The sequence below is a fragment of the Lonchura striata genome, chromosome 16 (assembly GCF_046129695.1).
Source record: "Lonchura striata isolate bLonStr1 chromosome 16, bLonStr1.mat, whole genome shotgun sequence".
In the NCBI taxonomy this organism is placed as follows: Eukaryota; Metazoa; Chordata; class Aves; order Passeriformes; family Estrildidae; genus Lonchura; species Lonchura striata.
Window position 1 is genome coordinate 16,799,065 of NC_134618.1, and position 27,932 is coordinate 16,826,996.

General features: G+C 52.0%; 3 protein-coding genes across 11 annotated transcripts in view; 2 read left to right on the forward strand and 1 right to left on the reverse strand.

Moving 5' to 3' along the window:
• Positions 1-3,316, forward strand: part of NHERF2 (NHERF family PDZ scaffold protein 2) — a 32,481-nt gene extending 29,165 nt beyond the window's left edge. For both annotated transcript variants that reach the window (XM_031506085.2, XM_031506086.2), the window contains exon 7: positions 916-3,316. In XM_031506085.2, coding sequence (XP_031361945.1) covers positions 916-1,074 — 159 coding nt within the window. In that variant the 3' untranslated portion in view covers positions 1,075-3,316. The remainder of the gene's footprint in view (positions 1-915) is intronic.
• A 706-nt stretch (positions 3,317-4,022) lies between these two features.
• Positions 4,023-11,090, reverse strand: NTHL1 (nth like DNA glycosylase 1). Of its 3 annotated transcripts, none has more exons than XM_021548789.3 (6): positions 10,998-11,090; positions 9,242-9,474; positions 6,706-6,876; positions 6,204-6,363; positions 5,015-5,120; positions 4,023-4,433 (listed from the first exon to the last, which is right to left on the reverse strand). In XM_021548789.3, the coding sequence occupies exons 1-6, from the start codon at positions 11,050-11,052 to the stop codon at positions 4,310-4,312; spliced, it is 849 nt and encodes a 282-aa protein (XP_021404464.1). In that variant the 5' UTR covers positions 11,053-11,090; the 3' UTR covers positions 4,023-4,309. The 3 variants fall into 3 exon arrangements, 2 of the variants coding, with proteins under 2 accessions (XP_021404464.1, XP_021404465.1); XR_013340866.1 differs by having other exon boundaries at positions 4,324-4,433; positions 5,015-5,161; XM_021548790.3 differs by lacking the exons at positions 4,023-4,433; positions 5,015-5,120 and adding an exon at positions 5,510-5,931.
• Positions 11,091-11,177: 87 nt separating this feature from the next.
• The window catches only part of TSC2 (TSC complex subunit 2), a 33,433-nt gene continuing 16,678 nt past the window's right edge, over positions 11,178-27,932 (forward strand). For all 6 annotated transcript variants that reach the window (XM_021548782.2, XM_077786915.1, XM_077786914.1 and 3 more), the window contains exons 1-25: positions 11,178-11,230; positions 13,181-13,338; positions 13,886-13,972; positions 14,577-14,687; positions 15,289-15,433; positions 15,568-15,685; positions 16,136-16,184; positions 16,543-16,668; positions 16,968-17,041; positions 17,382-17,508; positions 18,246-18,389; positions 18,607-18,744; positions 18,937-19,040; positions 19,832-19,913; positions 20,771-20,926; positions 21,038-21,154; positions 21,666-21,788; positions 22,067-22,173; positions 22,909-23,062; positions 23,809-23,931; positions 24,241-24,375; positions 24,872-25,061; positions 25,416-25,509; positions 26,000-26,102; positions 26,296-26,390. In XM_021548782.2, coding sequence (XP_021404457.1) covers positions 13,201-13,338; positions 13,886-13,972; positions 14,577-14,687; positions 15,289-15,433; positions 15,568-15,685; positions 16,136-16,184; positions 16,543-16,668; positions 16,968-17,041; positions 17,382-17,508; positions 18,246-18,389; positions 18,607-18,744; positions 18,937-19,040; positions 19,832-19,913; positions 20,771-20,926; positions 21,038-21,154; positions 21,666-21,788; positions 22,067-22,173; positions 22,909-23,062; positions 23,809-23,931; positions 24,241-24,375; positions 24,872-25,061; positions 25,416-25,509; positions 26,000-26,102; positions 26,296-26,390 — 2,840 coding nt within the window. In that variant the 5' untranslated portion in view covers positions 11,178-11,230; positions 13,181-13,200. The remainder of the gene's footprint in view (positions 11,231-13,180; positions 13,339-13,885; positions 13,973-14,576; positions 14,688-15,288; positions 15,434-15,567; positions 15,686-16,135; positions 16,185-16,542; positions 16,669-16,967; positions 17,042-17,381; positions 17,509-18,245; positions 18,390-18,606; positions 18,745-18,936; positions 19,041-19,831; positions 19,914-20,770; positions 20,927-21,037; positions 21,155-21,665; positions 21,789-22,066; positions 22,174-22,908; positions 23,063-23,808; positions 23,932-24,240; positions 24,376-24,871; positions 25,062-25,415; positions 25,510-25,999; positions 26,103-26,295; positions 26,391-27,932) is intronic.

The window sequence follows — 27,932 nt, forward strand, 5'->3', positions numbered from 1 at the left end:
GTCCCTCAGACATTTTTGGAGGTTCCAGGCCCAGGTCAGAAGCATTTGAGACCCTGACACAGCTGCAAACAGCTGTGATTTTGGGTTTGAGCCATGGGATGAGTTACCAACCTTGCAGGAAGAACAAGAAGTCACAAAAGTTTAGATATTAGAGTAGAAGTAGTCACAAAGTAGAGCCCCCAGAGACACTGTCTGTGATCTCTGTCCATGGGTTCCTGAGCCCTGTCAGGGTCCCAGGGCAGCCAGAGGGAAGCTCTGGATCCCCACACCTTCCTGGGAGGGGTTGTTGGGCACTGGAGTGCCCAGGGAGGTGCTGGAGTGCCCAGAGGAACGCCTGGCTGTGGCTCTGGGCTGGTGCCCAGGTGGGCACGAGGCACAGTGGGGCTGGCTGATCCCGGGAGGGTTTCTAGGCTCGGGGATGCCCCGTGGGCACCAGGGTCTGTGGCAGAGCTGTGGCAGTGCTGTGGCAGTGCTGGCAATGCTCTGGCAGTGCTCTGGCAGCGTTGGCAGTGCTCTGGCAGTGCTGGCAATGCTCTGGCAGTGTTGGCAATGCTGGCAATGCTCTGGCAGTGCTCTGGCAGAGCTGTGGCAGTGCTCTGGCAGTGCTGGCAATGCTCTGGCAGTGTTGGCAATGCTGGCAATGCTCTGGCAGTGCTCTGGCAGAGCTGTGGCAGTGCTCTGGCAGTGCTGGCAGTGCTGGCAATGCTCTGGCAGCATTGGCAGTGCTGTGGCAGTGCAGTGGCAGTGCTGTGGCAGTGCTGGCATTGTTGTGGCAGGGCTGGCAGTGCTCTGGCAGTGCTGTGGCAGTGTTGGCATTGTTGTGGCAGGGCTGGCAGTGCTCTGGCAGTGCTGTGGCAGAGCTGGCAGTGCTCTGGCAGCGCTGGCAGCCCTGGCAGCCGTGTCCTCGCCCCGCAGGACGGCGATGCCGACAAGAAGGACCCGTTTGAGGAGAGTGGGCTGAGCCTGAGCCCCACGGCCGCCGAGGCCAAGGAGAAGGTGAGGGCCAAGCGCGTGAAGAAGCGAGCGCCGCAGATGGACTGGAACAAGAAACGGGAGATTTTCAGCAATTTCTGAGCCCTGCTGGTGCCGCTCCCTCCCGCCCCAGCTCGGACGTTTCTCAGGGGCCCGCGCCCCGTCCTTCGGTGTCCACGTGAGATGCTTTGTGCTCTGCTCTTCACTGGTTGCTTTTACAAGGCGTATTTTAAAGTCCTTTTTATTTTTATTTTTTATTATTATTGTTGTTATTATTATTATTGTTACTCACCAGCGATTCTCATAAGAAAAATGTGACCAAAGCTCCTTTTCTTGCTTGCTCTTGAGCCCGGCTCCGGCTGCCCGCCGTCCCTTGTTCCTGTGAGAAAGGACTGGAAGAATTTTAACTTTTGTTTCTTACCTGCATCATTTAGGCTTCTGTTACTTCTTTTTTACTTTTTATGTGGGGTGTTTTGGCTTTATGGGTGTCCCATGGGATGCTCGGTGCACTGTGGGAACATCTCATGGCTTGTGGTGGAGGTGCCAGGGACCCCCCCCAGCTCCCCGTGCCCAGCATTAGCTACCCCCACCATGGGAAAATGGACTGTGGCTGGAAATTGTTTGCTGGCTTTGCTATTGAAGCAAAAACATTTGTTTTGTTGGTTTTTTAGATTTTTTTTAATGAAGTCTCATGTGTTTCCAGTTAGTTTAGGAACATGTCCCCCCACCAGCAGCTCCTCCTCAGGTAGGAAAAGCCCATTTTTCACCCCAAACAGCTCTGCAGAGGGGAGAGGGTGGGGTTTAAAAGCAAACCCCAAACCCAAAGGCCACAGCTCTCCCCACCTGCAGCCGTGGATGTGGCAGGAGAAAGAGGAGCAGAGCCAGTCCTGCCACACGGAGCACGAAGATGAGAACCACGAGGTGCTACAAAACCCCTTTGGACAGACCTGGAAGTGGGGATGACCAACATCTGCTTCCAGGAGGGAGCACAGGGATGCAGCTCTAACTGAGGCTCGGCGCTGGGGCTGCTCCAGGTCCCACCTGGGCTGGGATTTGGTGTCCCCAGCCCGGGAGTGTCACCGTGGCAAGGACATGCTCCGTGTCCGTGGGCTGTGCAGGTGCTGTGATGGCGTGGGCAGCACCTCTGCCTTCCCAAAGCCCACTCTGGGCATTGTGTGTTTAAAGCACTACGGATGAAGTGCATTTAAGCTCTTTGTTGCTGCCTGTGGCTGTGTGGGTGAAGGTGACTCAGTGCTCCCAGGAACCAGAGCTGAGCTCCCAGGGCAGGCCTGGGGCTGCCCCATCCCTCCCACGCTCCAGCAGCGACCCCAGCCCTGCTCTGGGGACACAAAGCCACTTTTCCCAGCGAGCTGGCCACGGATGAGGTGGGAGCACAGAGCTGGGGCTGTGCCCTGCCTCTCTCCAGGATAGAACCCTTGGCTGCTCAGTGTGCAACGGGTGTGGGAACGGCTCTGCACGGATTTCCTAAGGGATTTCCAAACTGTGGAGCTAAAAGGTGCCTTATGCCACCCTCTGCTCTCCTCAGCACTGGGTGTTTGGCTCCCCTGGGCAGCAGCTGGTGCCTGTGGCCTTATGCTGCTGGCAGGAGAGAGTGGAGAGCCTCAGGGGTGAAGGAGATGAGTTCTCTTGATGAAAGTTATCTTTTAGGATTGTTGATGGGCTGAACAGGTTGAAAATAATGACTTTGGAGAGGAACTGGTGCAGGTGTTTGGCTGTGGATGATGAGACGCACTGGGGTGATGGGGGATGTGGAGAGGCTGCCTCCCCTCGGGGCTCTGCCATTAACAAGACACCTCCTCCCCATCCCACTTCGAGCTACCTGCACTCTTTTTGGCCCCCAAAATGCTGTCTTCTCTCTCTGGGTAATGTTTGGGAGGAGCCTTTCTTTTCCATGCTGTGCACGCCGCTTCCCGTGGCCAAACCCCGGCAGTGCCCGGGCTGCGTGGGCAGAGCAGCCCCAGGACAGCCTGGTGCACGTCCCAGAGCACAGACCTGGTGTCAGCACCCCACCTCTCATCCCAGCCTGCTGGACTTGAGGGGGGGAATTCAACAACCTGGTGTAGTGTTGAATGTAGATCAAAAGAAATCAGGTGTGCGAATCCGTGTTGGTAAAATTGAAAGTCTTAATCTCTTAGTCCATGGAAACTGCTCCTGGTTGAAGCATTACTGCATTCATCTTGTTGTAGCTCAGTAGTAATTATTCAGTTCCTGTACATTTTAACTTGGAAAAGAAAAATCAATAAAGTCTAAGGCTGGCAGCAGCATTGCAAACCCACCATGTACACTGTAATGTCAGTAATAAACTCGGTTTGCCATGTACCCAGCACTTATCTGCTCCTTCCTCAGCTGCTCAGGGAGCCCAGGGCGGAACTGCAGCCCTTTAGCACATTGTAAACTTCTCTTCCTCTTTCCAGAGGAGCTGGAATTACGCCTTTGAAGCTCCACAATGAAGTCAGCGCTGCCCTTTCTTTGAAGAACAAAACGCAGGGGTGGTGCTGTCCCTCTGTCAGCTCCTGGGGACACAGCCGGGCTCCCGTGGCTCTGTAACCCTTGTGGCACGCACAGAGAGGCGCTGGCTCAGCTCCTGGCCCTGTCCTGCTGCCAGGACCCAGAGGCTGCTCATCCAGGCAGTGATTCCCTCTGCTCCTGCCTTGGCAAGGCTTCAGCTGCACCTCAGAATCCCAGGACCACCAAGGCTGGAAAAGATCTGCAGGATCATCGAATCCACCCTGTGCCCCATCCCCAGAGCACTGAGTGCCACATCCAGGCCTTCCCTGGACACCTGCAGGGGTGGGAGCTCCACCAGCTCCCTGGGCAGCCCCTTCCAGTGGTTAACCACCTTTGCCATGAGGAAATTTCTCCTGCTGTGCAGCCTGGATGTCCCCTGGCACAGCTCCTGTCCTGCTGGCAGCACAGCTGGTTGGGTGGCAGGGCTGGGCAGGTGTGTGCTGCCTGCTCTCAGCCTGGTTCAGCCTTCAGCTCACCCACCTTCTCCTCCCCCCAGCCAGTGTCACAGAAAACCTCGTGGGTGCAAAAAAACCCCTCACCACCTTTATTAAACGAGTATTTACAAGCAGCAGCATGTCTCCTGGGGACAAAGCTTTTCTCTCCAGTGACTCAGTGTGGCACAGCTGGGCTGTGCTCAGCCATCCACCCAGGCTGGAGCCTTCAGCTGTGTCCCAGCAGCATTGCTGCCCCTCAAAGCCCCTTTTTCCTCTGGAGAGCTGAGCCATTGCCAGTGGCTGTTCTCTGGAGCTGCTCAGCCCTGTGCCAGGCCCAGCTTGCCCAAGCAGCTCTCCCAAGGCTGGGTGATCCCTCAGAGTCTCGTGGCAGCTGGGCAGATGTCTTGGTTGAGGCACTGGCTGCAGCGAGGCTTCACAGGCAGGCAGGTCTGCTGCCCAAAGCCCACCAGGAGCCAGTTGATCTCCTTCCAGAGGTCCCTGCAGTGAGGGGACAAACAGCACTGGTGCCGTGCAGCTGCTTGGAAGGGGTGTTATTGGGATCCCTTTCCACTTCTGCTGTTCCTCCTGAGGTGAGTCCCAGCCCTCCCAGATCCCTGCTGAGAACAACCCTCCCAACCTTTCCTGGTCCTGCTGGGCTGGGGGGGAGCAGTGCCCGTGCTCAGGCACGTGCCAGGTGTGGAGATGTCTCTGTACATTCCAGCTGGTGTTTGATACTGAAAATTAACCACAGTGAAGGCCAAAATCCAGCCCTGAGCTGAGGCTGCTGCAGCCACTGGCCTCAGCAAGGCCCTGTGTGGAAAAGCTCCTGGCTTGGGTCATGGTCAGCTTGGTAAGGCAAAAATCAGGGATCAAGAGCTCCACTAGTGACTGATCCACCTGACAGCAACACAACCACCACACAGGCGAGATGCTGCTGCTGTAGCTCTGGCAGAGAGGAAACACCTGCAGCTACTGCAGCCCTGGAAGGAGGAAGGAGCCAAAATGCAGCCCCTGAAACCACCCCAAGCAGGGCTTTGTGCAGACATGGCTCCTGCAGCCAGCAGGGACTCAGAGCTCACCTGGGCAGCCACTCCTCCAGTGCCACCCGGGTCTCCTCAGGGCTCTTGGTCTCCTTCTTCACCCACTTGAGCCTGTTTGAGATCCTGTGCACGTGGGTGTCCACAGCTGGGGAGGGAGAGCCCAGAGTTTAGGTGGGGCAGGCACACCTGAATGGAGAGAGCAGAGCCAAAGCTGCCTGTGACAGCCCCAGGCCCAGGGCAGGGCTTGGGACGGGAGCGCAGGGCAGGGGAGGCTCACTCCAAGAACAAACATTTTCTTCCCTGGCCTGGATCCAAAAGCATTTGGGGCGTGTGTCTGTCCCTCCCCAGGCTCACACAGGCCGAGCCAGCCTCTCTGCCAGGGCTCCATGGAGCAGGCACAGGGCCTGGCCCCCGTTCCCTCTGCACCTCCTCATCCTCCCGGAGTTTCAGCTGAAGTTACGCAAATCGTGATCTCTGCCCCTTCCTCTGCCCGCATGGAAAACACATTTCATAACACCCACCAGCAGAGAGGGCTTGGGAGGCTTAGAGCAGTGTTTATAATGTGCTTTGAGCTCAAAAGCTCTGAATGCAAAGCATGTTATTGTTAGATCAGCAGTGATAAACCTGTCTCTGGGGCTAATTGGGCAAACCCCAGGAAATGGCTGTAAACAGGAAGACTAAGCCTTGCCTCCCAAATCAAAACCCAGCACACAATTATTTGCAAAGCTCTTGGCTGGTTTGGCTGCCTCTGGACTTCCCCACAGCAGGAGAACAACAGACCCCAAGGGCTGCTGGAAGCAGGACAGGGGCCACGGCCTCTCCAGCTGATGGTCACCAGAGGGGCTGCAGGATCCAGCTCCCGCCCACTCGCTCCTCCTGGCTTTCCCAGGGCTCTTCCATCAAGCAGCACATCCTTTTGGAATACTCATCTGTCCCCAGGGGCCTCAGGCCAGGACCTGCAGGTGATGGTCCAGCCCCATTTGGCACCAGCTCCCCAGAGCTGTGACTTCCCTTGGGAATTTCTGCTATCAAATTCGGGGTGAAACAGCAGCTGCTCAAATTCTACAACTCCCTGAGTGAGTGGCTGAGGGTCACATTGCTCCCCCACCTCTGCAAATGACTGAACCAAAGGGATCTTACCGGGCTGCTGGGGCTGCAGTGCTTCCCCTGTGCCTGGGGAATGGGCTGGGATTTGGGAGAGGGATGGGAAACACACGGTGCAGGTTACCTATGCCAGCCACGCTGTCCCAGGCAATGTGCATGGCCAAATGGGCCATTTTGGGCCCAACTCCTGGCAGCTGCACCAGCTCCTCCACAGTGCTGGGGATGTCACCCCCGTACTTCTGCTTCAGGATGGCTGTGGTCTGCTTGATGTACTTCACCTTGTTCTGGAAAACCAAGGGGAAAGGCACACAATCCAAGCTGCCCTCCAGCACAGGGAAAACGGACACGCAGCCCAGAAAATCAACCCTTCCTGAGTGTGTGTCACAGGTGAGGCCACACATGGCAGCTGTGGAGGACACAGAGCCGTGACTTTGACATGAAATCAAAACTCGGAGAGCTGGGAGCTCCAACCTCCCTGCGCACTCCAGGCCCTGCAGCCAACAATCTCATCCTGCTGGCAACACCAAGTGCCAAAAGCGGTGTAAAATCCAGCTTCTGGCCTGACTCCATTGAGAGAGCTCCCCACGAGGAGGGCACAGGGGGTTCCCCCGTGTCCCTGCACTCACCCTCCAGAAGCCCACGGGATAAATGATCTGGCCCAGGGTCTCATCATCCATCTGCAGCACGCTGTCCACGCTGAGGCCGCGCCGGCGCAGGCGCAGCATGGCAGCGCTCGTCACCTGGTCCTTGGTCTGGCTGGACAGCATCAGGGCCAGCAGCACCTGGTAGCGCATCACCTGGTGTCAGGTCGGACCCCAAATGAGCACACAGACATTTGGGAAGTTCAAAAGAGAAAAAAAAAACCCAGTTTTATTTTATTTAAACATCTGGTATTTATAGAATTCTAAACGTGATGTGGATTGGAGGATGGAATTACCACCTTTCCAACCACACTGGTCTAAGGATCAATCAATCAATCATTTCTCTCTACCCACAGAGAAATATGTAAACTGTTCTATTTACATATGAAATTGTGTGGGAACTTTGACTCTCAAATATGTAAATATTATTAGAAGGTTAAAGAAGTCTTATGAACTTTAGAACTTTCAAGAGAACTATAAAAGAAAACACTTTTAAAAATCAGGGCAACAACCTGGGGACACAGGGATGCCCTGGGGGGATCTGGGAGGATCCAGCACCTCTGGCACCACCCTCAGTGCAGGGTGTGCTCCCACCCTTCAGCCCTATCTGCCTCCAAGTTATCAGAAGGCTACAAAAGGAATAATCCATAACCTTTTAATTCCACCACACAACAAAGGGAGGAAAGAAACACCTTCAAGTTCAGTTGTCAGTACTTGTGAGAGGGCAGGGAGCTCTGCCTGCTGGCACCTCACTCCAAAGACAGCAGTGCTGAGCCACAAAGGGCTGGACAAAGCTTTTCCTGAGGATGGCATTCCCAGGAGGCCCACAGGATCCACAGGCACAAACGCCCAATGATTTTTTGTGCATCTTTTGAAAGCTGCATCTTTAAGCAGCTTTTGAAAATCCCAACCCTTTCCCCCTAGGCTTCAGTAGGAACTGGGTGTCTGGCTCCAGTGAGCTCCTCAGGGAACCAACTCTGAACAACTGGGAAGACAGAGACTGGGAGAAGGAGGACAAAACCCAGGAATTCCTCTGCTGCTGCCACACAGGGTTTAGCCAGGCCATCACCTCCTATTTCCCAATTCTTTCTCTCCAGATGTGACTCCATCCCAGCAGAGTGACGAGGATGATGCAACTAACCCAAGATGACCCAGGATAACCTGGGACACCATCTTCCCTCCAGCTCTCTTGCAAAGTTTACAAAACCACAGGTGCACCAGGAAAAATCCCTGCGTGCGTGGAAGCAGGATAATCTCGGGGTACAAAGAAATGCTGTGAGGAGCTGAGAGTTACAACATCCACTTCTTGGAAGCACCAAGGCAGCTTCCCCAGGGAAGAGAAGCTATTTCCGTGTGCTCCCCTGGCCCCACAGCTGCCAACCCACGTGGCTGGGAGCGTGTGAGGCTCTCTGGCTCCGGGGTCACAGCTCATCCTTCTCCCCAGGGACCCAAGCCCAGGGCAGGATGCCAGCAGCAAGGACAGCGTTCCGTGTGCCAAGGCTGTCCAGCTGTGTCCTCCAGAGCCCTCCCTCAGAGCCCAGCACGTCCCACTGCTGCTCTGAGCCTGCCTCTGGATGATCCCCACATTCCCACTCCAGAGGCGCCTGCGTTGGGGTTGGATTAGCTGCTCTCCAAAGTCACTTCCAGCCCTATCAATTCTGGGATTCTGTGATCCTCACATTCCCACTCCAGTGGCTCCCACTGCTCCTCCAAGCCTGCCCCTGTGTGCTCCCCACATTCCTCTGCATTCCACCTGGCTGGATACTTTCCTTGGAGTCCTACAGAGATTTTTAAGGAAGAAAAAAAAAGAATGTGGCTTCACACCCTGCCAGCCAGCTCCATAAAGCAGCGCTGCCCCTCACGTGGCACCAATCCCAGCCCAGAGTCCTGATCCAGTTTCTGTCCTGGAAATAACCCAAGTGGGACAGATCCAGGGGCAGCATGAGCATGAGGGAGGCTGTGCTTTGCTGTGCCTGCCGGAGCTGGCAGCAGGATGCTGTTCCTGGTGGGAATGCTGTTACCCATGGATGCTGTTTCCTCTGGGAATTCTGTTATCCATGGATGCTGTTCCCTCTGGGAATTCTGTTTCCTGTGGGAATGGTGTTACCTATGGATGCTGTTCCCTGTGGGAATGCTGTTACCCATGGATGCTGTTCCCTGTGGGAATGCTGTTACCTATGGATGCTGTTCACTCTGGGAATTCTGTTCCCTGTGGGAATGGTGTTACCTATGGATGCTGTTCCCTGTGGGAATGCTGTTACCCATGGATGCTGTTCCCTGTGGGAATGCTGTTACCCATGGATGCTGTTCCCTCTGGGAATGCTATTTCCTCTGGGAATGCTGTTCCCTCTGTGAATGCTGTTTCCTCTGGGAATGCTGTTACCCATGGATGTTGTTCCCTCTGGGAATGCTGTTACCCATGGATGCTATTCCCTCTGGTAATGCTGTTCCCTGTGGGAATGCTGTTACCCATGGATACTGTTTTCTCTGGGAATGCTGTTCCCTGTGGGAATGCTGTTACCTCTGGAGGTGCACTGCTGTCGTAGCACGTCTGCACTCCCATCTCATCCACGGGAGCATCCCTGCTGCTCCTCATGTCCCGGATGTGCTGCAGCTGCTCCCGCCAGCGCGGAGGCTCCCAGCGCGCCCGCCGGGGCTCGGCGCCCTCGCCCTGCCCTGCCTCATAGGCGATGGCCACGCTCTTCCTCCTCCTGCTCTGCCGTGGGACGCCGGGCCTGCCCTGCGTCTGGCTCCCTGCACGGCACGGCAGAGATTCCAGGCTGCAGGAAACTGCCTTCACCCCTCGGTGACAGCCCCGTGTGCCACCAGCCTCATGGGGACCCTGAGCAGGGCGAGTTCCCTGCCCTGAGTCCCAGCCCAAGCACTGAACATCCCCCGGTGCCAAGCAGAGCCAGCACGGGGCGAGGGAGGGCGGAAGGACCTGCGAGACAAGTGGCACCAGGTGCCAACAGTGGGGTCACCTGTCACACGATGGGGACAGTGTCCCAAACACAGTGAGGCTGCTGGAGGTGCATCCCCAGCCCAGCACAGCCACATCCCTCACTCCAAGGGGGATGTGACAAGGGCACCCAGCCCCTGTCCCAGCCAGGCTGCAGCCTGGTGCAGCCCCAGCTGCTCCCCGTGCCCAGCACAGCCCCGATCTCCCTTCCAGAGCAGCAGCTCCCCCTCTGCCACACACCCCGTGTCCTCGATCCCCTCTTCCCATACCCGCAGGAAGCCGTGATCCCTCTCTCATATCTCCATCCCCCGGGACCAAGAGATGTCCTGTATCCTCCCCCCTGTCCATACCCTCCATCCCCTGTCCCATACCCCATTCCCTGCCTGTACCCCATCCCCTGCCTACACCTCCAGTTTCCTGTCCTGTACCCCGATTACCTGCTCGTACCCCCAATCCCCTGTCCCGTACCCCAATTCCGTGTCCCATACCCCATCCCCTGCCCTGTCCCAAATCCCCTGTCCCGTACCCTATCTCGTATCCCAATTCCGTGTCCCATACCCCATCCCCTGCCCTGTCCCAAATCCCCTGTCCTGTACCCTGCCCCCTGTCCCGTACCCTATCTCGTATCCCAATTCCGTGTCCCATACCCCATCCCCTGCCCTGTCCCAAATCCCCTGTCCTGTACCCTACCCCCTGCCCCGTACCCCAATTCTCCTATCCCGTACCCCAATTCCCCTGTCCCGTTCCCCATCCCTGTCCCGTTCCCCATCCCTGCCCGTTCCCCATCCCCGTCCCGTTCCCCATCCCTGCCCGTTCCCCATCCCTGTCCCGTTCCCCATCCCTGTCCCGTTCCCCATCCCTGTCCCGTTCCCCATCCCCTTCCCATCCCTGTCCCGTTCCCCATCCCTGTCCCGTTCCCCATCCCTGTCCCGTTCCCCATCCCTGTCCCGTTCTCCAATTCTCCTATCCCGTTCCCCATCCCCGTCCCGTTCCCCATCCCCTTCCCATCCCTGTCCCGTTCCCCATCCCTGTCCCGTTCCCCATCCCTGTCCCGTTCTCCAATTCTCCTATCCCGTTCCCCATCCCCGTCCCGTTCCCCATCCCCTTCCCATCCCTGTCCCGTTCCCCATCCCTGTCCCGTTCCCCATCCCTGTCCCGTTCCCCATCCCGTCCCGTTCCCCATCCCGTCCCGTTCCCCATCCCTATCCCGTTCCCCATCCCGTCCCGTACCCCAATTCCCCTGTCCCGTTCCCCATCCCTGCCCGTTCCCCATCCCGTCCCGTTCCCCATCCCCGTCCCGTTCCCCTCCCCGCCGTACCCCCGCTGCCCGCGGCCGATCGCAGCCGCCTCAGCCCGGGCCGGGCCGCGCTCATGGCGGCGCCGGGAACTACCGGGCCCGGGGCGCACCGGGGCCGCCGGAACGGGCGGGGCGAGCGCGGGGCGGGGCCGGCACCGGGCCGGGCTCCGGGCACCGGGCACCGGGCACCGGGCACCGGGCCCGAGCGGAGCGGGCCGGGCGGCGGCACCGGGCCGGGCCGGGCCGGGCTCGGGGTGAGTGACGGGGCAGCGGCGGCGGGGCGGGGGCGCGCTGAGACCCCGCCGTGTCCCCGCCTTGTGTCCGGGGCTGCGGGGTGACCCCGGTTGTGTTTACTGGGGTCTGCAGGGTGACCCCCGTTGTGTCCGGGGGCTGCAGTGTGACCCCCGTTGTGTTTACTGGGGTGCAACCCCGGTTGTGTCCGGGGGTCTGGGGTGTGACCCCCGTTGTGTTTATTGGGGTCTGGGGTATGACCCCGGTTGTGTCCGGGGACTGTGGTGTGACCTCCGTTGTGGTCGGTGTTCTGGGATGTGACTCCCGTTGTGTTTATTGGGGTCTGCGGTGTGACCCCTGTTGTGTTTATTGGGGTCTGGGATGTGACCCCCGTTGCGTTTATTGGGGTCTGCTGGGTGACCCCCGTTGTGTTTTTTGGGGTTCTGGGATGTGACCCCCGTTGTGTTTATTGGGGTCTGCGGTGTGACCCCCATTGCGTTTATTGGGGTCTGCGGGGTGACCCCCGTTGTGTTTTTTGGGGTCTGCGGTGTGACCCCCGTTGTGTTTATTGGGGTCTGCGGTGTGACCCCCGTTGTGTTTTTTGGGGTTCTGGCATGTCACCCCCGTTGTGTTTATTGGGGTCTGGGATGTGACCCCTGTTGTGTTTATTGGGGTCTGGGATGTGACCCCCGTTGTGTTTATTGGGGTCTGGGATGTGACCCCCGTTGTGTTTATTGGGGTCTGCGGTGTGACCCCTGTTGTGTTCAGGGGATGCAACCCCGGTTGTGTTCGGGGGCTCTGGGATGTGACCCCCGTTGTGTCCGGGGTCTACTGTGTGACCCCCATTGTGTTTATTGGGATCTGGGGTGTGACCCTCGTTGTGTGTCCCTAAGAGGTTCTGGCACGTCCCGGTTTGTGGGTGGGATGTGCCGTGTCCCGGTTATATGCTGGGATGTGACATGTCCCGGCTTGTCTGGGGGTCGCGGGGGACAATGTGCCATTGCCCAGGGTGGGTTAGGGCTCTGGGAGTCCCCAGGGCGGTGCACTCTGAGTGTCCCTGGGGACAGAGGGCTGGGGGCTGGCTGTGTCCCCAGGGATGGTGGGCTGGGGTCCATGGCGTGTCCCCTGGTGACACTGGGCTGGAGCCCATGGCGTGTCCCTTGGTGACATTGGGCTGGAGCCCATGGTGTGTCCCCTGGTGACACTGGGCTGGGGTCCTTGGCGTGTCCCCTGGTGACACTGGGCTGGGGTCCTTGGCGTGTCCCCTGGTGACACTGGGCTGGAATTTGTGGCATGTCCCCTGGTGACACTGAGCCAGGATCCAGGGCCATGGCGTGTCCCCCAGGTGCAGGGACACGCTGTGTGGTGCATCCCCAGGAGCAGCAGGGATTGCTGTGCCCAGGCTGTGGAAGGCCGTGGGATGTCCGTGGGGATAGAGGGGGGCTCTGGGGTTCTGCAGGGTCGTGTGCCCTTGGCAAGGCTCCCCAGGGGACAGGGGGAGGCACTTTCTGGAGGTTGTTGTGGCAATGGCCATCCCTGTTCTTGTCCCACCTTTCTCTTGCCATGGCAGCTATTGGGTGTTCCAACATTCAGATCTGTAAGTCCTTCCTCACTTCCACATGGATGGTGTGCTTGGCCTTTGCTTTGGGAACAAGTATCCAGCTCACACCCTCCAAAAACTGTGTGCACGTGGGCATACGGCAAGAATCAGCCTGTGTGGTGGGCTGGGCACTCACAGCTCCCAGGAAAGGGCATCCCAAAGGCCCCGTGTTCCATGCGGAGCCGTGGGATGCGGGTGCTGAAGGCAGGAGCAGCACAAGCTCCTTGTGTTTCCTCAGTGTTGGGCTTCTCCCATGTTTGAAAAGGCTCAAGACACCCAGGCTCTTTGGAGAAGCCCTGCTGTGATGCTGTTATTGAGGTTTTCCTGCTGAAATATTCCCCTTGGGCCTCCCTTCCCTGTTTTGTGATTGCAGGGCCTCGGCGCTTGGCAGCAATGGCAAAGCCTCAGAGCAAGGATTCCGGGCTGAAGGAGAAGTTCAGGAACCTCCTGGGGCTGGGAACATCCCGGGGGAGTTCCAAGTCATCGGAGGGCAAGCAGACAGAGTTTATCATCACTGCAGAAATACTCAAGGTGTGAGAACTGAGTGGAGTGAGGGTGGGGGCAGTGCCTGGGGCACCTCAGCTGAGAGGATCAGGAGAGCTTGCTCCTTTCCTGGGTTCCTCAGTTCCTCTCCATCATTCCCTCTCCTGATCTCTCAACTCATTCTCTGTTGAACTGGATGTAGAACTCACCTAGTTTGCAGCTCCAGCATTTGAGTTATTCACTCTTTGAATATTTTGGAGATATTTGTTATGTTGGGTTACAGGCAATTTCCCTGTCCCCTTGATTTTTTATGGTCTGAGCTTGATGAAGTTTCTGTGGTGGCAGTTTCCACAAGCTGGGAACTGTTTTTGTTTTATGAAAGCCTTATGGTTCTGTGGAAATGAAAAGTAAAATAATTGACTCCAGTAATTGGTACCACAAGTCTGTAAGCAGAATAGTTGGCACACAAGGAAGAAAATACAAAAAAAAAAAAAAAAAAAGGGAGAAGGAGACCAGAATTCCTTCTGCCCTTGGAGAAATGGATAAGTGTTTCTGGTAAGATAAACTGTTAGCTTATTTCTCCATTTCTTTCCAGGAACTAAGCATAGAGTGTGGATTGAGTAACAGGATACGAGCAATCGGTCAAATTTGTGAAGTGGCAAAAACCAAAAAAATTGAAGAGGTGAGTTCCAAAGTGTTCAGTGAGTCTTGGAAGGATGGAAATTTAAGCAGCAGCTCTCAAACTATCATAAGGGACTCCTGTTGTTTAGAAAGCTTTTTAAAATGGGTGATCCCAGAGCCTGATTTGTGCTGTAAAAGAGAATTAGTCTGCCCAACCTTCCAGCTCTGCAGCAGAGGGGATGGAGCTGTTTGGCTTCCTGGACCTTCCTGGAAGGAGAATATTGGGGGTATTCAGGACAGCTCATGATGTTTAGAGAGGTTTCCTTATCTCCAGGCTTGTTAATAAGCATCCCCCAATTGGTTTTGAATTCATCTTGTAGCAGGGTGAAGGTTTCTGCACAAATATTCCCACCTGCAGTGAGTGTGGAATGAGGAATTGCAGTTCCTGGGGCGTAGGGCTGGATTTGGTGTCTCCTGGGGTTATCTGAGTGTGTCACCAGGTGGGTGAGTGTCCCCCAGAACAGAGAACTCCGCACATGGAGCCCCTGGATCTTCGTCATGAGTTGCCATAATTCATTGTGACCTGCTGCTGGAGATCCTGGAGGGAGCTGAGCTTTCCTGCCTCATGCTTTTGCTTTGGTTTTGGTTTTTGTTCCTGCTGCCAGCACGCCGTGGAGGCCGTGTGGAAGGTGGTGGCTGACATGCTACAACCGGAGCGTCCCGCCGAGGCCAGGCACGCCGTGCTCCACCTGCTCAAGTCCATCGTCCAGGGACAGGTGACAACAGCCCCACGGGGCAGGGGACACCCACCTCAGCTGGGTTTTGTCAGGGGGAAATGGGAAAAGCACCAGGGAGCTCTTCCCTGCAAAAGTTCATATTTGTCATTTTGGTTGTGTCTCATAAATGAGAAGAGGAAGCGTTTTAGTTTTAAGTTTTGATTTGACCTCGTAGCAAAACTCTTCCTACAACTCATAGAAAGCTGTTCTGTTTTGGGGTAATGCTCTTGAGAAAGAGGAAATACTTTAGGTTAAGTTCAGCATAATTCAGCAGATTTTATGTGGTCTTTGCCCAGACCTTCTAGTCCCAGTTTGCAGCTGGTTTTGATGTCTCAGGTATGCAAGGGGTTCTGTGTGAGACACTTCCAGCCTGGCCAAGTTCAGCACACAACAAATTCTTCAGATTTCCCAATGTGTTGCACAAACAGGGGGCTGAATCAGCCCAAAGCTGTCGTTCCCAGTGTTCTGAGAAAGCAGGGCTGGGTGCTGATGAAGAGAATAGGCATTGATTCAACAAAAAAGCTGATGTAAAGCATGAAGATTGCTGAGGTACACCTTGATAATGTCCAGGCCTTAACCCCTTCCCTTTTTTCACTTCAAGGGTGAGAGGCTGGGGATCCTCAGAGCCCATTTTTTTAAGGTGATTAAGGATTATCCCTCCAATGAAGATCTGCACGAGCGGCTGGAAGTGTTCAAGGCTCTGACGGAGAACGGACGCTACATCACCTACTTAGAGGAGGAGCTGGGTGAGAATTGTCCCAGCCCCTCTTCAATCTGGGGGAATAAATCCAGGCACAAACACCCAGTGATAACAGAAAAAGGTAGTGGTGTCATTCCTGGGCAGAAGGAGTATTGTAACAGGGTTTTTTTTCTCCTTTAGCTGATTTTGTGCTACAGTGGATGGATGTTGGGCTGACTTCTGAGTTCCTCCTGGTTCTGGTGAACCTGGTGAAATTCAATAGCTGCTATCTGGAAGACTATGTAGCTGACATGGTCCAGTAAGTTGTTTTTTTTTTTTAACTCCTGCCTGCTTATTCCTGGTAAATTAGAGAGAAAGTTGAAGGTCAATATACAGACAACTGGGATATTTTTTGTCCTTATCTGGTTCTGTTTCATCTTAGGTGATTTCTGACAAATATTTGATTTTCAGTTCTTGCGGTGTTCAGATCTGTTTTAGTTTAATTAAATGTGCTTTCCCCATTCCATGGGGTGGGCCTGTTTGCAGTGCTTAGTCTCACAAGGATGTGTGCTGTGGCATTACCTGAGCTGCATTTCTGTCTCCCTTTATAAAAGAGCATGCAGAGCTCTTGAGGTGCCACCAACATTGCCACAGGAAGGGCAGTGAGGAGTTAAATAACATGGCAATTAACCTGGCTGTTCTGGCTCTTTGTCATTTGCCCAAAATCATGTGGAGCAAACAGTTCTAATTAAATGTTCTTTCTTAACAGCAAGATCTGCCTCTTGTGCATTCAGACTTCATCATCTATGGACATAGAGGTCAGTGATCTGAGTTTCTTTTAGTACTGCAGGACTCTTTGAAGTTCTTTGTAACTTTTACAAACAAAATCAGAACATCAGATTCTGGGTTTATTCTCATCTTTCAAGAGAGCTGATGCAATATTGTGTTATTTATGAACCAGTAAATCTCATACTCCATTAATTTATCCCAAAGCAAACAGAGCATTAATCAATTTGATAAATGAATCGACATTGCTTTTTAAAGAGAAAAAAAATAATCAAAAATATTTTCATCCTTTTTGACTTCCAGAAGATTTCCTGGGTGTGCCAGGTGAGGATTTGACCTGATTCATTCACAGAGAAGAGTACAAACATTTTGTTTTTTCCTTTCCCAAAGATTTCCTTGCAAGTCCTGGATGCAGTTGTTTGTTACAACTGCCTGCCCTCGGAGAACCTGCCCGTGTTCATCATCACCCTGTGCCGCACCATCAACGTGAAGGAGCTCTGTGAGCCCTGCTGGAAGGTCAGAAGCCCTGCTTGCTTCCATGAATTCACTCCTGCAGGAAGTGTCAGACTTGCCTGTGCACTAGTTTCAGCTTGCTTTTAAGAGTAAATTAAAAATGTTGAGATATTGAGGGATCAGCATCCGTGGGGTTCAAGTCCATGGGATTCTCCCCTGGTTTCAGCTGCTGTGACAGGCTCCTGTCCTGGCTTGGGAAAGGCAGGACACATTTACTCCAGAAGCATGGCCAGTTAAATCCATGTTTAGGCCACTGAGTGTTTTAACAATTGGGGATTGAGGAGTTCTTTCTGAATTTGCAGCTCATGCGGAACCTCTTGGGAACTCACCTGGGACACAGTGCCATCTACAACATGTGCAGGATCATGGAAGACAGGTAAGGGAGGAGGATCCAACCAGTCCAAGAATTCAGTAAGGTCCTGGTGAGATAGATAGGGGGAGTCACCAACCTCAGTAGGACAAGCTGGAGGTTCTGGTGCTTAATTTCCCTTTCTGGTTATGCTGCTGAAGTGCTCATTTAGGGCATTTCTGAATTTAATTTCCCTCTGTTTAAAGTTGTGGTGAATGATTTTCTGCTTTTCGTGTTTGTCCATTGCTGTGCAAAGCCCTGATGTGTAACAGCTGGGAATTCCTGTTGGGACAGTGCATATTCCTATTGACTTTGTATGCTGAAATAATTGTGGCATGATCTGAGACTTCCCTTCTCCCATCCTTAGATCCTACATGGCAGATGCAGCCCTGCTGAGAGGAGCTGTGTTCTTTGTTGGGATGGCTCTGTGGGGGGCTCATCGCCTCAATTCCCTCAGGAACTCCCCCACTTCAGTGCTGCCTTCATTCCTCAAGGTAGGCTGGGGCTCCAATTACAATTATACACAAAACAATTCTATAAATAAAATTAAAAACTATGACCCCCCCCCCAACACACACACCCTGGCAATACACTCATTTTGCCTGAATAAGCTGTAATTACTTGGACAAATCTAAACCAAAAATGTGCCCCCCTACACCAAAGAGATCTTTGTAGGCCTGAGGATGAGAGGGAGAAATTGGGTGTGGGGTGAAGCAGGGAGAAACAGTAAAACAAGTAAAACAAGAGGATCTATGTCTGTAGCTGAAGCCTCCTCCTCACATATCTTTGACCAGAAAAGCAAAGTCTGAATCCTTTCTAGCAAATACCTACATTATGGGTACTTTACCTTAAAAAATAAAATGTAAAACAACAACTTTCACTCTTCCCAGTGGGTGGTACAAAATGTGAGGGAGGGTGTCTACAGAGGCAGCCTCAGAACTCCCAAAAGTTCCTCATCTGAGTGCCTCAAGCAGGAATTGCTGGCTTTACTCCTCTTGTGTGCCTGTAGGATGGGGCTGTGTGTCCCATCTGAGCCACAGCTGCTCAGGAGAGCAGAACTGCCTTGAGAAAGTGGTTCTGGGCTCTGCCCTTTGTGTGCAGAGGCTGGAATGGATTTCTCTCAGGCCTCCAGGCTGATTTCCTGATTAATAAGGCGTGTTGCAGTTGGGTGCAGAGGGTTTGTGGGCTCTGCTCCCCACCTGCTCACTGACTGAAGTGCTTTGGCTTCCAGGCCATGACCTGTCCCAACGCAGTCGTGTCCTACGAGATCGTTCTGTCCATCACACGCCTGATCAAGAAATATGGCAAGGGGCTGCAGGCTGTGACCTGGGATATCCTCCTGGACATCATGGAGAGGCTGCTGCAGCAGCTGCAGGTGGGTGTTGGGCCTGCCTGCATGTGCTCTCAGTCCCAAGGCTTTGCTAGAAACCGTTCTGCAAATTGATCAGTTTGTGCTCTGTGGGGAAATGGAAGCTGAGAAAGGCTTAGCTCAATTCTCACTGCTGTGGTTCTCTGAGTTTTCTGTTGGTGTTTAAAATTAGCACTTTTTGGCAAGGTGGAGCTCTTTCAGGAATGGTTTTGTCTCTTTTCAGGTTCTGGAGAGCCAAGAACTGAAGTCCATTGTACATGATCTTTTGACCACAGTAGAAGAACTCTGTGACCAGAATGATTTTCATGGCTCTGAAGAGAGATTTTTCGAGCTGGTGGAAAGATGTGCTGATCAGAGACCAGTAAGGCTTTATTATTTTCCTCCTTTTGAGTCTGTTCTGTTACAGCTGAAATTTGAGAGTCCTAAAATAAAAAATGGTCGGAAAATCCCAGCAGGGATTTTCCATGAGCCTTATTCCCATGGAGGGGGTTGGGGGAATGGATTTGTTATGTTTGCTTATACACAAAAAGCATTTCTTGGTCTTTCCATGAAGGAATCTTCTGTGTTAAACCTGATAACATACAGAGCTCAGTCCATCCACCCTGCCAAAGATGGCTGGATCCACAACCTGCAGCTCTTAATGGAGAGGTTCTTCAGGTAGGAAATCATAACTTTAGGAACATCTTACTTTTAAGAAGCACTTTCAAGTGTTTCTTGCCACCTTGTCACATTAGATAATCTTGTTTTCTGAAGTTCTAACGTTCTGAAGTTCTAAGTTAGTAAGTGGCTGCTGAGAAGTGTGGTAGTCCCAGGGCACAGCACATGAAAGGACTTATTTAACAAAAGAAAAGCTTTCCATTGAATTCTTTATACTGCTTTTTTCTTCTTCTCTTTCATTCTATTCAGTACTATTCCAATTAGCTTAGGCAGTTGTGTTCCACTCCACAGCACTTTGTAGTACTGACACCAAACAAGATTTTCCTGTTCAGCATTAGGATTGCATATGGTTATCCAGTATTCCAGTTATCTGGTTTTGAATTGATGCTCCCTAAGGGATTCTGTGCTCTGAAACATCAACACAGAGCAATAACAAACTTCTGTCTCCTCTGTGAAATGCTGCCAAAGAGCAGCTCTTCCTCAGTGCCATGTGTTTGGTTTTAAATTTGCTCACCAGAGCACTTGTTCTTTTGACATGTGCTTCCTAGTTTGGATTGGAAATGGGAAAGCTGCAATTACAGGTCTGCAGAAGGAGCAAAAGCTGAGCTGGGATTTGAATTTCCAGTTGTTCTTGAATCTGATTTCAGGTGTAGAGACATTAACTGAGGACTCAGCTGATCTTTCACTGTTCCAACTCAGAATAAGTTTCTTGTTTTACTTTTCTTCCCCCCCTTCCCTAAATACCAACAACTCTTATTTTACTCGTTTTGGGTTTGCTTTTCCCGTTTTAGGAACGAGAGCCGTAGTGCTGTTAGGATTAAGGTTCTGGATGTGCTGTCCTTTGTGCTGAGCATCAACAGACAGTTCTATGAGGTGAGTGTTTGCCTGGGGGTCCCAGGTGAGGTCTCAGGTGGGTGGGAAAGCCTTTGGTGGGGCACATTGTCCTGGGGGTTTCAGGTTCCCTCTGCCCTTGGGGAAGGCACAGCCCTGGCCTCTAAATCTCCCCCACACACCTGTTTCTTTGGGATGCTTGTGGGGGGAATTGCCATTATTTGTCCTTAGCTGGATACAGGAATGTGCAATTTGCAGTGGGAGCTGCAGGGTTTTGAGGACAGACCTGGTTGTGTCTTGGCTTCCCTGTTTTAAGGCCATTATTAATTCCATGTCCATTTTGTTTTGGAAGAATTGACAGTCAATGTGAGAGGTGCAAAGTTGATTTAAAATCTTTGTAAAGGATGGGGACTGGACAATTGAGCAGTGACTGGTCTTGGTGCTTGCACTTTAATTGCTGTCCAAGATGGAAATTCTGTGGGAGAGGAGTTAGGGAAGAGCTCCAGGGATATCTTGAGCTCCTCAGGACGTGCCCAAAGTGTCAGAGGGCAGGAAGGAGCAGAGATGCTCCTTGGATTCCTTCAAGATTTGTGAAAACATGAAGCTGTTGGTGTTTCCTCTCTCTCAAAAAAATAAGGCCCAGAAATCCCTTGTCTGTTTGAGTCTGAGCTGTCAAATCTATAGGTCAGACAAAACCCAAAGCACTGAAAAGTTCAGTAAAAATCACAAATATCTGGAGGGTTGGCAGACAGAAATACTTGTTGGATGGAAGAGGAGATGAAGGAATGGAGCAGTGGAGGAATAAGCTTGGTATCAGAATAGCTGAGTTCTTTTGTTTGCAGTTCTTTCTCTTAACGTGCTGAACATCTGACAGCTTAGGAGGGTCTGTCCTCTTGCAGGAAGAGCTGATAAACCTGGTGGTGATCTCCCAGCTGGCTCACATCCCAGAGGATAAAGACCATCAGGTCCGAAAATTGGCCACTCAGCTGCTGGTGGACCTGGCTGAAGGCTGCAACACTCACCACTTCAACAGCCTGCTGGATATCATAGCCAAGGTGCATTTCCCAGCAGGGGTGACTTCCTGAGGCTTCCCTCCCCTTCCAGCATGGAAATAGAGAAAGGATGGGCTGCAGGTTTAAATAATTTGTTGCATTTCTCTTTCAAAGGTGGCTGCACATTCTCTGTCATCTCCTTCTGAACTGGAAGAGAGGGACTTGCTGTCATATTCAGCTTCTCTGGAGGATGTCAAGACAGCAGTTCTTGGGCTCCTGATAATTCTTCAGGTAAATGCTGCAGAGCATTAAACACAAATTTTTCATAATACTCTTCTGCTGGACTTGGCTTTTTAGATGACTCTTCTCCCACTATTAAATATTCTGTTGAAATATTTAATATTGTAGGCCTTGTTCTGGTCAGTCCTTTGATTTTGAGCACTGTGGGACTGTTTGCTAAGTGTTCTATTTTCCTAACTCCCATTGCACAGCCCAGATGAGCACATTTTCCTGTGTGGAGGGAGGATGTGGCCATAAATGAGCAGAAAGGAGGAGTTCATAACCTTGAATAGATTTAATAGATCTGTTGTGTTTGGGCAGCACGTCCTGGGCTGTGGTGAAGAGCAGGCTGTTCTCTGGAGCAACCAGAGCTGCTCCGGAGTGTTTGCAGAGGTTCTTTCCAGAGCCACCTGCTCGTGTTAAAATGAGGATGAAGCTTCTGCTGCATTTCTGCTGGACTTGGCAGTGCAGCCCCAGGTGTGTGACAGAGCCCTGGGGCTGGGCTGTGTTTCTGTGCCTGCAGACCAAGCTGTACAGTTTGCCCTCCAGCCACGCCACGCGCGTGTACGAGATGCTGATCCAGCACGTCCAGCGCCACTACAAGTACTCCTACAGCCTCCCCGTGGCCAGCAGCATCAGGCTGCAGGTAGGAGAGCCCCTGTGCTCCCAGAGCTGCACAATCCTCTGGGATTCCTGGGTGGCAGGTGGGGACTGGCTGCTCTGGAGCTTGCAAGAGGCAGAATTAAACGTTCCTTGGTCACACAGGTACATAAAGGAGGTGTGACTCCAGCAGTGGTGCCTCCTGCAGAACAAACCGTGGCTTCTCTTAAAAATCCCTTTGCACCTGGAGGAATATCATGTGGGGGTGGGAGAGTATTGCAGTGGCTCAGGGTTTGAGTGACTCCAGTGTCTTCCCTGTTGCAGGTGTTTGATTTCCTGCTGATGCTCCGAGCTGACTCCCTGCACCGCCTCGGCCTTTCCAACAAGGATGGAGCAGTGAGGTTCAGCCCCTACTGCCTCTGTGATTTTGTGTAGGTTTCTCATTGTGTTAGGCAAAAGAATCACAGAGTGGTTTGGGTTGGAAGGGATCCTGGAGCTCATCCAGTGCCACCCCTGCCATGAGCAGGACACCTTCCACTGTCCCAGGCTGCTCCAAACCCCACCCAACCTGGTCTTGGACACTTCTTAATTTATTTTTTATTTTTAAAACACTGTTTTCCAAACTAAATTGTGTTCTTGCTGAGCTTAATGTTCCATCAGTAACGATCTGCAGTTTTTCCTAAATCTTCCAAATCCTAGACCAGCTGTAGTTACACCCTAGGATTGTCTGAACCAGTAAGGCTTTGGTGAACTGTTCTTACAAATCACTTAGCTGCAGAGCTTTCCATCTCAGACATGAAATTTAAGTTCCTGCTCACAAAACTTACTCCAAAAATGTGCAATTTTTTGCCTCAAACCAGTTCCATACTGAATTTTGATTCGATGATTTGTACAAATCTGGCATCTGAGTTTTAATTTTATAGCTTGTCTAAAATTGTGTAACACAGTCCAAAAGATACCTTTCTAAATTACATAGAAAAATCCTTCATTGATCAAACTGGCTGATTGCAGTGTGTCTGCTGGGAAATCCTGTTCTTTTTAAAATTGAAAATGCAGATTATATTGTTCAGTCTTCAAACAGGGTGGCTCCCAAACAGGGTGGTGCTGTATGTCACATGAATAAGCTGTAAAAATGACATGTATTTTTCTCCCTTTCTGTGTTGCAGAGAGGCAGAGAAAAGGGCTTCTGAGAAAAAGCCCCCTGGCACCCTGTCCCCACCTTCAGGCAGCCCCAGTGTGCCTTCCCAGGGTGGCACCGTCCGGGTGGGACACCTGCCCTACTCCATGGTCTTTGGGGTCCTCCTGCAGTGTTTGAAGCAGGTAAGTCCCCTCCTGGCATCTTTGTGTCCCCTCCTGGTATCCTTCTGTCCCCTCCTGGCATCTTTATGTCCCCTCCTGGCACCAATCTGACAGCTGCCTGTCAAATTCCAGCCCAGAGATCTTAAGTAAAGCCTGAAAAGCAATTTTTGCTCCTTCTGCTCAAAATCTGGGTGTGATTGTGCAGCTTCACAGCCACCAGTGGGAGCAGCAGTCCATCTCTTCAGAAAATAAGCACAGCTTTCATTGCCCTGCTTCAGAGCAGGCAAGGGCAAAAGCTGTGCTTGTTAAATAAAATCCAAGAAGCCAACCTGCTTCTGAAAGGGTATTTGGAATTGAAACCTCTCCCACTGAAAGTTTGTGAGGTGTTTTGAGAATTTGTGAATGTTTCATCACCAATAAGCTGTAAATAGGAATTGTTCCTGAGGGTGGCATTGGACACAGTTCTGTGCTGAGGGCTTGGCTTGCTCTGGGAGTGAATTGGTGCTGGTGCTTAGGAGAATTGAATTCTGGTTCTCAGATCTCAATATAATTTCTCTTCCAATTTGTGGTGCCAGTATTGCACCTAGAGCTGGGTGACAGACAGGAGGAAACTTGTGACAGCTAAATGCCACTTCTTTTTCTGTATCAACCACTACAAGACCTACATCTGCCTGGGAAATGACACATTGTCTGCAGTTTGATTGATCTTCCAAACTCGAGTGAAATCATGCAAAAATTTTCATCCTTAACATTTTCTGTCTTTTCAGGAGACAGACTGGAAGGTGCTGAAGTTGGTTCTCAACAAATTACCCGAATCTCTCCGCTATAAAGTGCTATTTTTAACTTCTCCTTGCAACATAGACCAGCTGGCCTCTGCACTGAGCTACATGGTAATGCCACTGAGGCACAGTCCCCAGCTCCTTGGTTTGCTTGGGAATTGCTTGGAGGGGATTTTTGAGTGTTTTTTTTTTTATCTTCAGACAAATATTTTAAAGATTAGCAGTCTGGTTGTCAATTCTCACTCGCCCTCTCTTTTGTGAGGGTTGCCTAGGTACAGAATAGGTAATAATTGTATGTTTTAATGCATGTGTGTGAATATATGTATGTACAGGTGTTGGGGAGCTGTGGGCAGTGCCTTGTGCTGCCTTGCAGAGGGTGTTTCAGGGAGGGGTGCCCTGACTGGCTGTGTGATGTGTCAGCTCACAGACAAGAAGACCACGGACAGGCTCCACGGGACCCCCGAAGGCTTTTCCCGCACGGATTTGCACCTGGCTGTGGTCCCTGTTCTGACAGCACTGATATCTTACCACAACTACCTGGACAAAGCCAAGCAGGTGTGGGGAGATGGGAGGGTGTAGGGAAGGCAGAGCTTGTAGAGCATGGTTTAGCCTGGGAACTGGTTAGGGGACAGAAGTGCAAGGTTACACTGCCCTTTTCTGCTGGGAAATGCTGCATCTGCTGAATTTGGGGTGAAAAAACACTTAGATGACTCCATGTAGGATTAACTGTGGGTTCACTCCTCACCTCTCCCACTCACAGGTCACTGAGTGACTACCCTCTGCACAAGACCCTTATAAACACAAAATTTCTGCTAAATCAGAAACTTAAAATCTCAACTACCTTCTTGACTGGAGTTCCCTGATAAGAGTTTGGCTTGGGGTATCTGCAGCATTATTTACAGCTCAGTGTTACACTCAGCTGTGTCACACAGGCTGGCAGCAGGGCACCTTGCAGCAGGGGTACTTTGCAGGGTGTTGTGGGGTGCTGTGGGAGTCAGGAGGTGGTGCCAGGGAGCTCTTTGGTGTGCTGAGTGTTTCCCTGCTCTGGCAGCGAGAGATCGTGTACTGCCTGGAGCACGGGCTCATCTACCGCTGTGCCAACCAGTGCGTGGTGGCACTGTCAGTCTGCAGCGTGGAGATGCCCGACATCATCATCAAGGCACTGCCCGTCCTGATTGTCAAACTCACCCACATTTCTGCCACAGCCAACATGGCCATCCCTCTGCTGGAATTTCTGTCGAGTAAGTCGTGATGTTCTCCAGTTCCTGTAGGTTCGGCTGTGGAATGTTGGGGGTTTGATGGTGTTGGTGATATGGAATGCGCTGTGATGTTCTTGCTCAGGTTATAAATGTTGGAGCACCTCATTTGTTACATTTTCTGTATGAAGCTTTTGCTCTGAGGAGAGAAACACACTCTATGTTGTGCAGCCATATGGAAATACGAGCTGCATTCTTCTCCTTGCGTGACATGATTTTAACTTCATGTCACTGATCATTCAGAAAAATAACAAAAAATTAGAAATTCAACTGCGTTAGGATGTTGAAGGGTTGTGTTGAGGGCTGACCTGTGCTGGTTTTGCTGTTGCACTGTTGCAGCTCTGGCCAGGCTGCCTCACCTGTACCGGAACTTCGCGGCAGAGCAGTACGCCAGCGTCTTCGCCATCTCCCTGCCCTACACAAACCCCTCCAAGTAAGGCCACAGCAATGTGCTTCTCTCTCATCTGTGAAACTGAGAGCTTGGAAAGCCTTTTCTTGTCGTTTTTGGCTCAAGGTTATCCATAGGATGTTGCTCATTCTGGTGTTACCAGGCTTTTCTTGAAAAAGGGGTATTTCTGTCCTGTGAGGGTGGGGAGATCCTGGCACAGGGTGCCCAGAGCAGCTGTGGCTGCTCCTGGGTCCCTGGAAATGTCCAAGGCCAGGTGGGATGGCACTTGGAGCAACTTGGGATAGTGGAATGTGGAACTGGATGAAGTCTTAAGATCCCTTCCCCCGCAAACCATTCTGTAATTCCATGATACAATTCTAGGACATCATCACCTTGGACAAAAACCTGTTTCTCTTGAACAGAATTTTTTGAGGTTTTTTTTTTTTTTTCTTTACACTTTGAGTAGGTAAGGGAGCAGTTCTGTGTGCCAGGCTGAGCAGTGCACACTGAGCTGTGGGTGTCTCTGCTGCTGCAGGTTTAACCAGTACATCGTGTGCCTGGCCCACCACGTGATTGCCATGTGGTTCATCCGCTGCCGCCTGCCCTTCCGCAAGGACTTCGTCCCCTACATCACCAAGGTAAAGGCACTGCTCGGTCCAGCAGCACTCAGGAGAGCCGACTGATCAAAACTCATCTGACATCTTTGAAGGTTCTGTTTGAAGCTAGCAGAATTCTGGCTTTCTTGTCAGCATCTCCGTGAGCTCTCCCGCTTTGAGCTGCAGATTTTGAGCTGCGCGTTGTTCACGTTGTCACCTCTTGTCCCCATGGCAGGGCCTGCGCTCCAACGTGCTCCTGTCCTTCGATGACACCCCAGAGAAGGACAGCTTCAGGGCTCGCAGCACCAGCCTCAACGAGAGGCCAAAGAGGTAAATTCTCTTCGACCCCAGCAGGGTTTGGTGTTCCCCACCCCGGTGCTCTCGCCCTTCCCTGCGTGTCCCTGACGGAGGCTGGGTGTAGTGATCCCAGTCTGGCAGTGCAGCAAGCAAGCAAAGTAAACCTCTTTAGGTTAGAGACAGATGAGGCTGGTGAGAAGCTGGGATGCAGCCAGGCTGGCAGCCTGGTGAGGCAGCTGAGGCAGCACTGCCTTTTTTCTGTTCACTTCTGAAAATCAGCACTTGTGGCAGGTTGGGGTGTGTCAGTGCAGTGTTACCAGAGATGAGAGAAGAGGGTAATACCAGAGATAACAGAATCCCATGTTCACGTGGATTGCGTGAGCTCCTTTTGATGATTGATCTGTAACGAGTCATTTTCAGATGATTGCCAGAGAAATGGTTGTGATCAACGACCTGGATAAATTAGAGAGCCAGTATTGTATTTTTCCATGGTGTTCCCAGTCAGGTCTGTGCACTGGCTGGGACACAGCTCCTTTCTTTCTGTCTGGATGTCCCAATCCCTTTTTTTTTTTAAATTTTTGAAGCCATTGTGACAGTTTTAAGCAAAGCCTTCAGAAGTCAGGGCATTTCTTGCTGGTAATCATTCAAAGTAAGATTTGCCAGGGGAGGAAGATATTTCTTGGAAGGCATTCAGGGTTTCTCCAGTGTCCTTTTACCTGCAGGGATTACCTGAATTGGTTCACTTAACTTGCTTCAGTGTTGTGAGCAGTGAGCACATGGTGGCATCTGAGCCCTGGGGAAAGTGCCTCTACTTCACCTGCAAGGCTGCAGCAGAGTCTTGCAATGCAGAAACACCATCCCTGCCCTACTGCTGAAGCTGTAAACCTTGTGTTGTGTTTCATCTCTCCCATCTCCTCCTCTTTCATCCAGAAACTTGGAAGAGAAGCCTTTTGACACTCATCTCTCCAATTAGAATTCCAACTAATCTTTTTTTTTTTTCTTTTTTTCCCTTAAGAAACCTTTTAAATTCTACCAGGTTGGAATACTACTGTCTCTAAAGGCTTTTGCTGGATCACTTTCCACAGAAATCTCTGCTGAGGAGTGTGGCTGTACTCAGGCAGTGCCCAGAGCACTGGAATAGCAGGATGCCACTGCCTCTGGGTCTGGCTGAGCTTGGATTCTGGCCAGGGCACAGAGGGAAGGCCTGAAGCAAATTCCAGTTTCCTTGCCTAAGAAGCTTCTGGGCTTGGTTTTCAGTCCTGAAGCTCAAAGAATGTTTCCCTGCCATAGCTGAGGTGCTGGGTGTTCCAAGGGATAAGAATCCCAGCAGTTGCCAGGGCTGCTGGGTGTCCTGATGTTGGTGTAGGTGATGGTCCCTGAGCATGAGCCTGTGCTCTCTGCAGCAGTTGTGGCCAAAAGTGATCTGGGAGAGGCTGCTGGGAGAAGGACAAAGAAATTCTGCTTCCTCCAGGTGGCAATCTGAGATGTAAGAACTCACCGAGATGAGGATGGCAAATAAATTGTGTTTAGAAACAGCCAGAAGGGTTAAATTAGTGCCTGCATTTTATCCCTGGG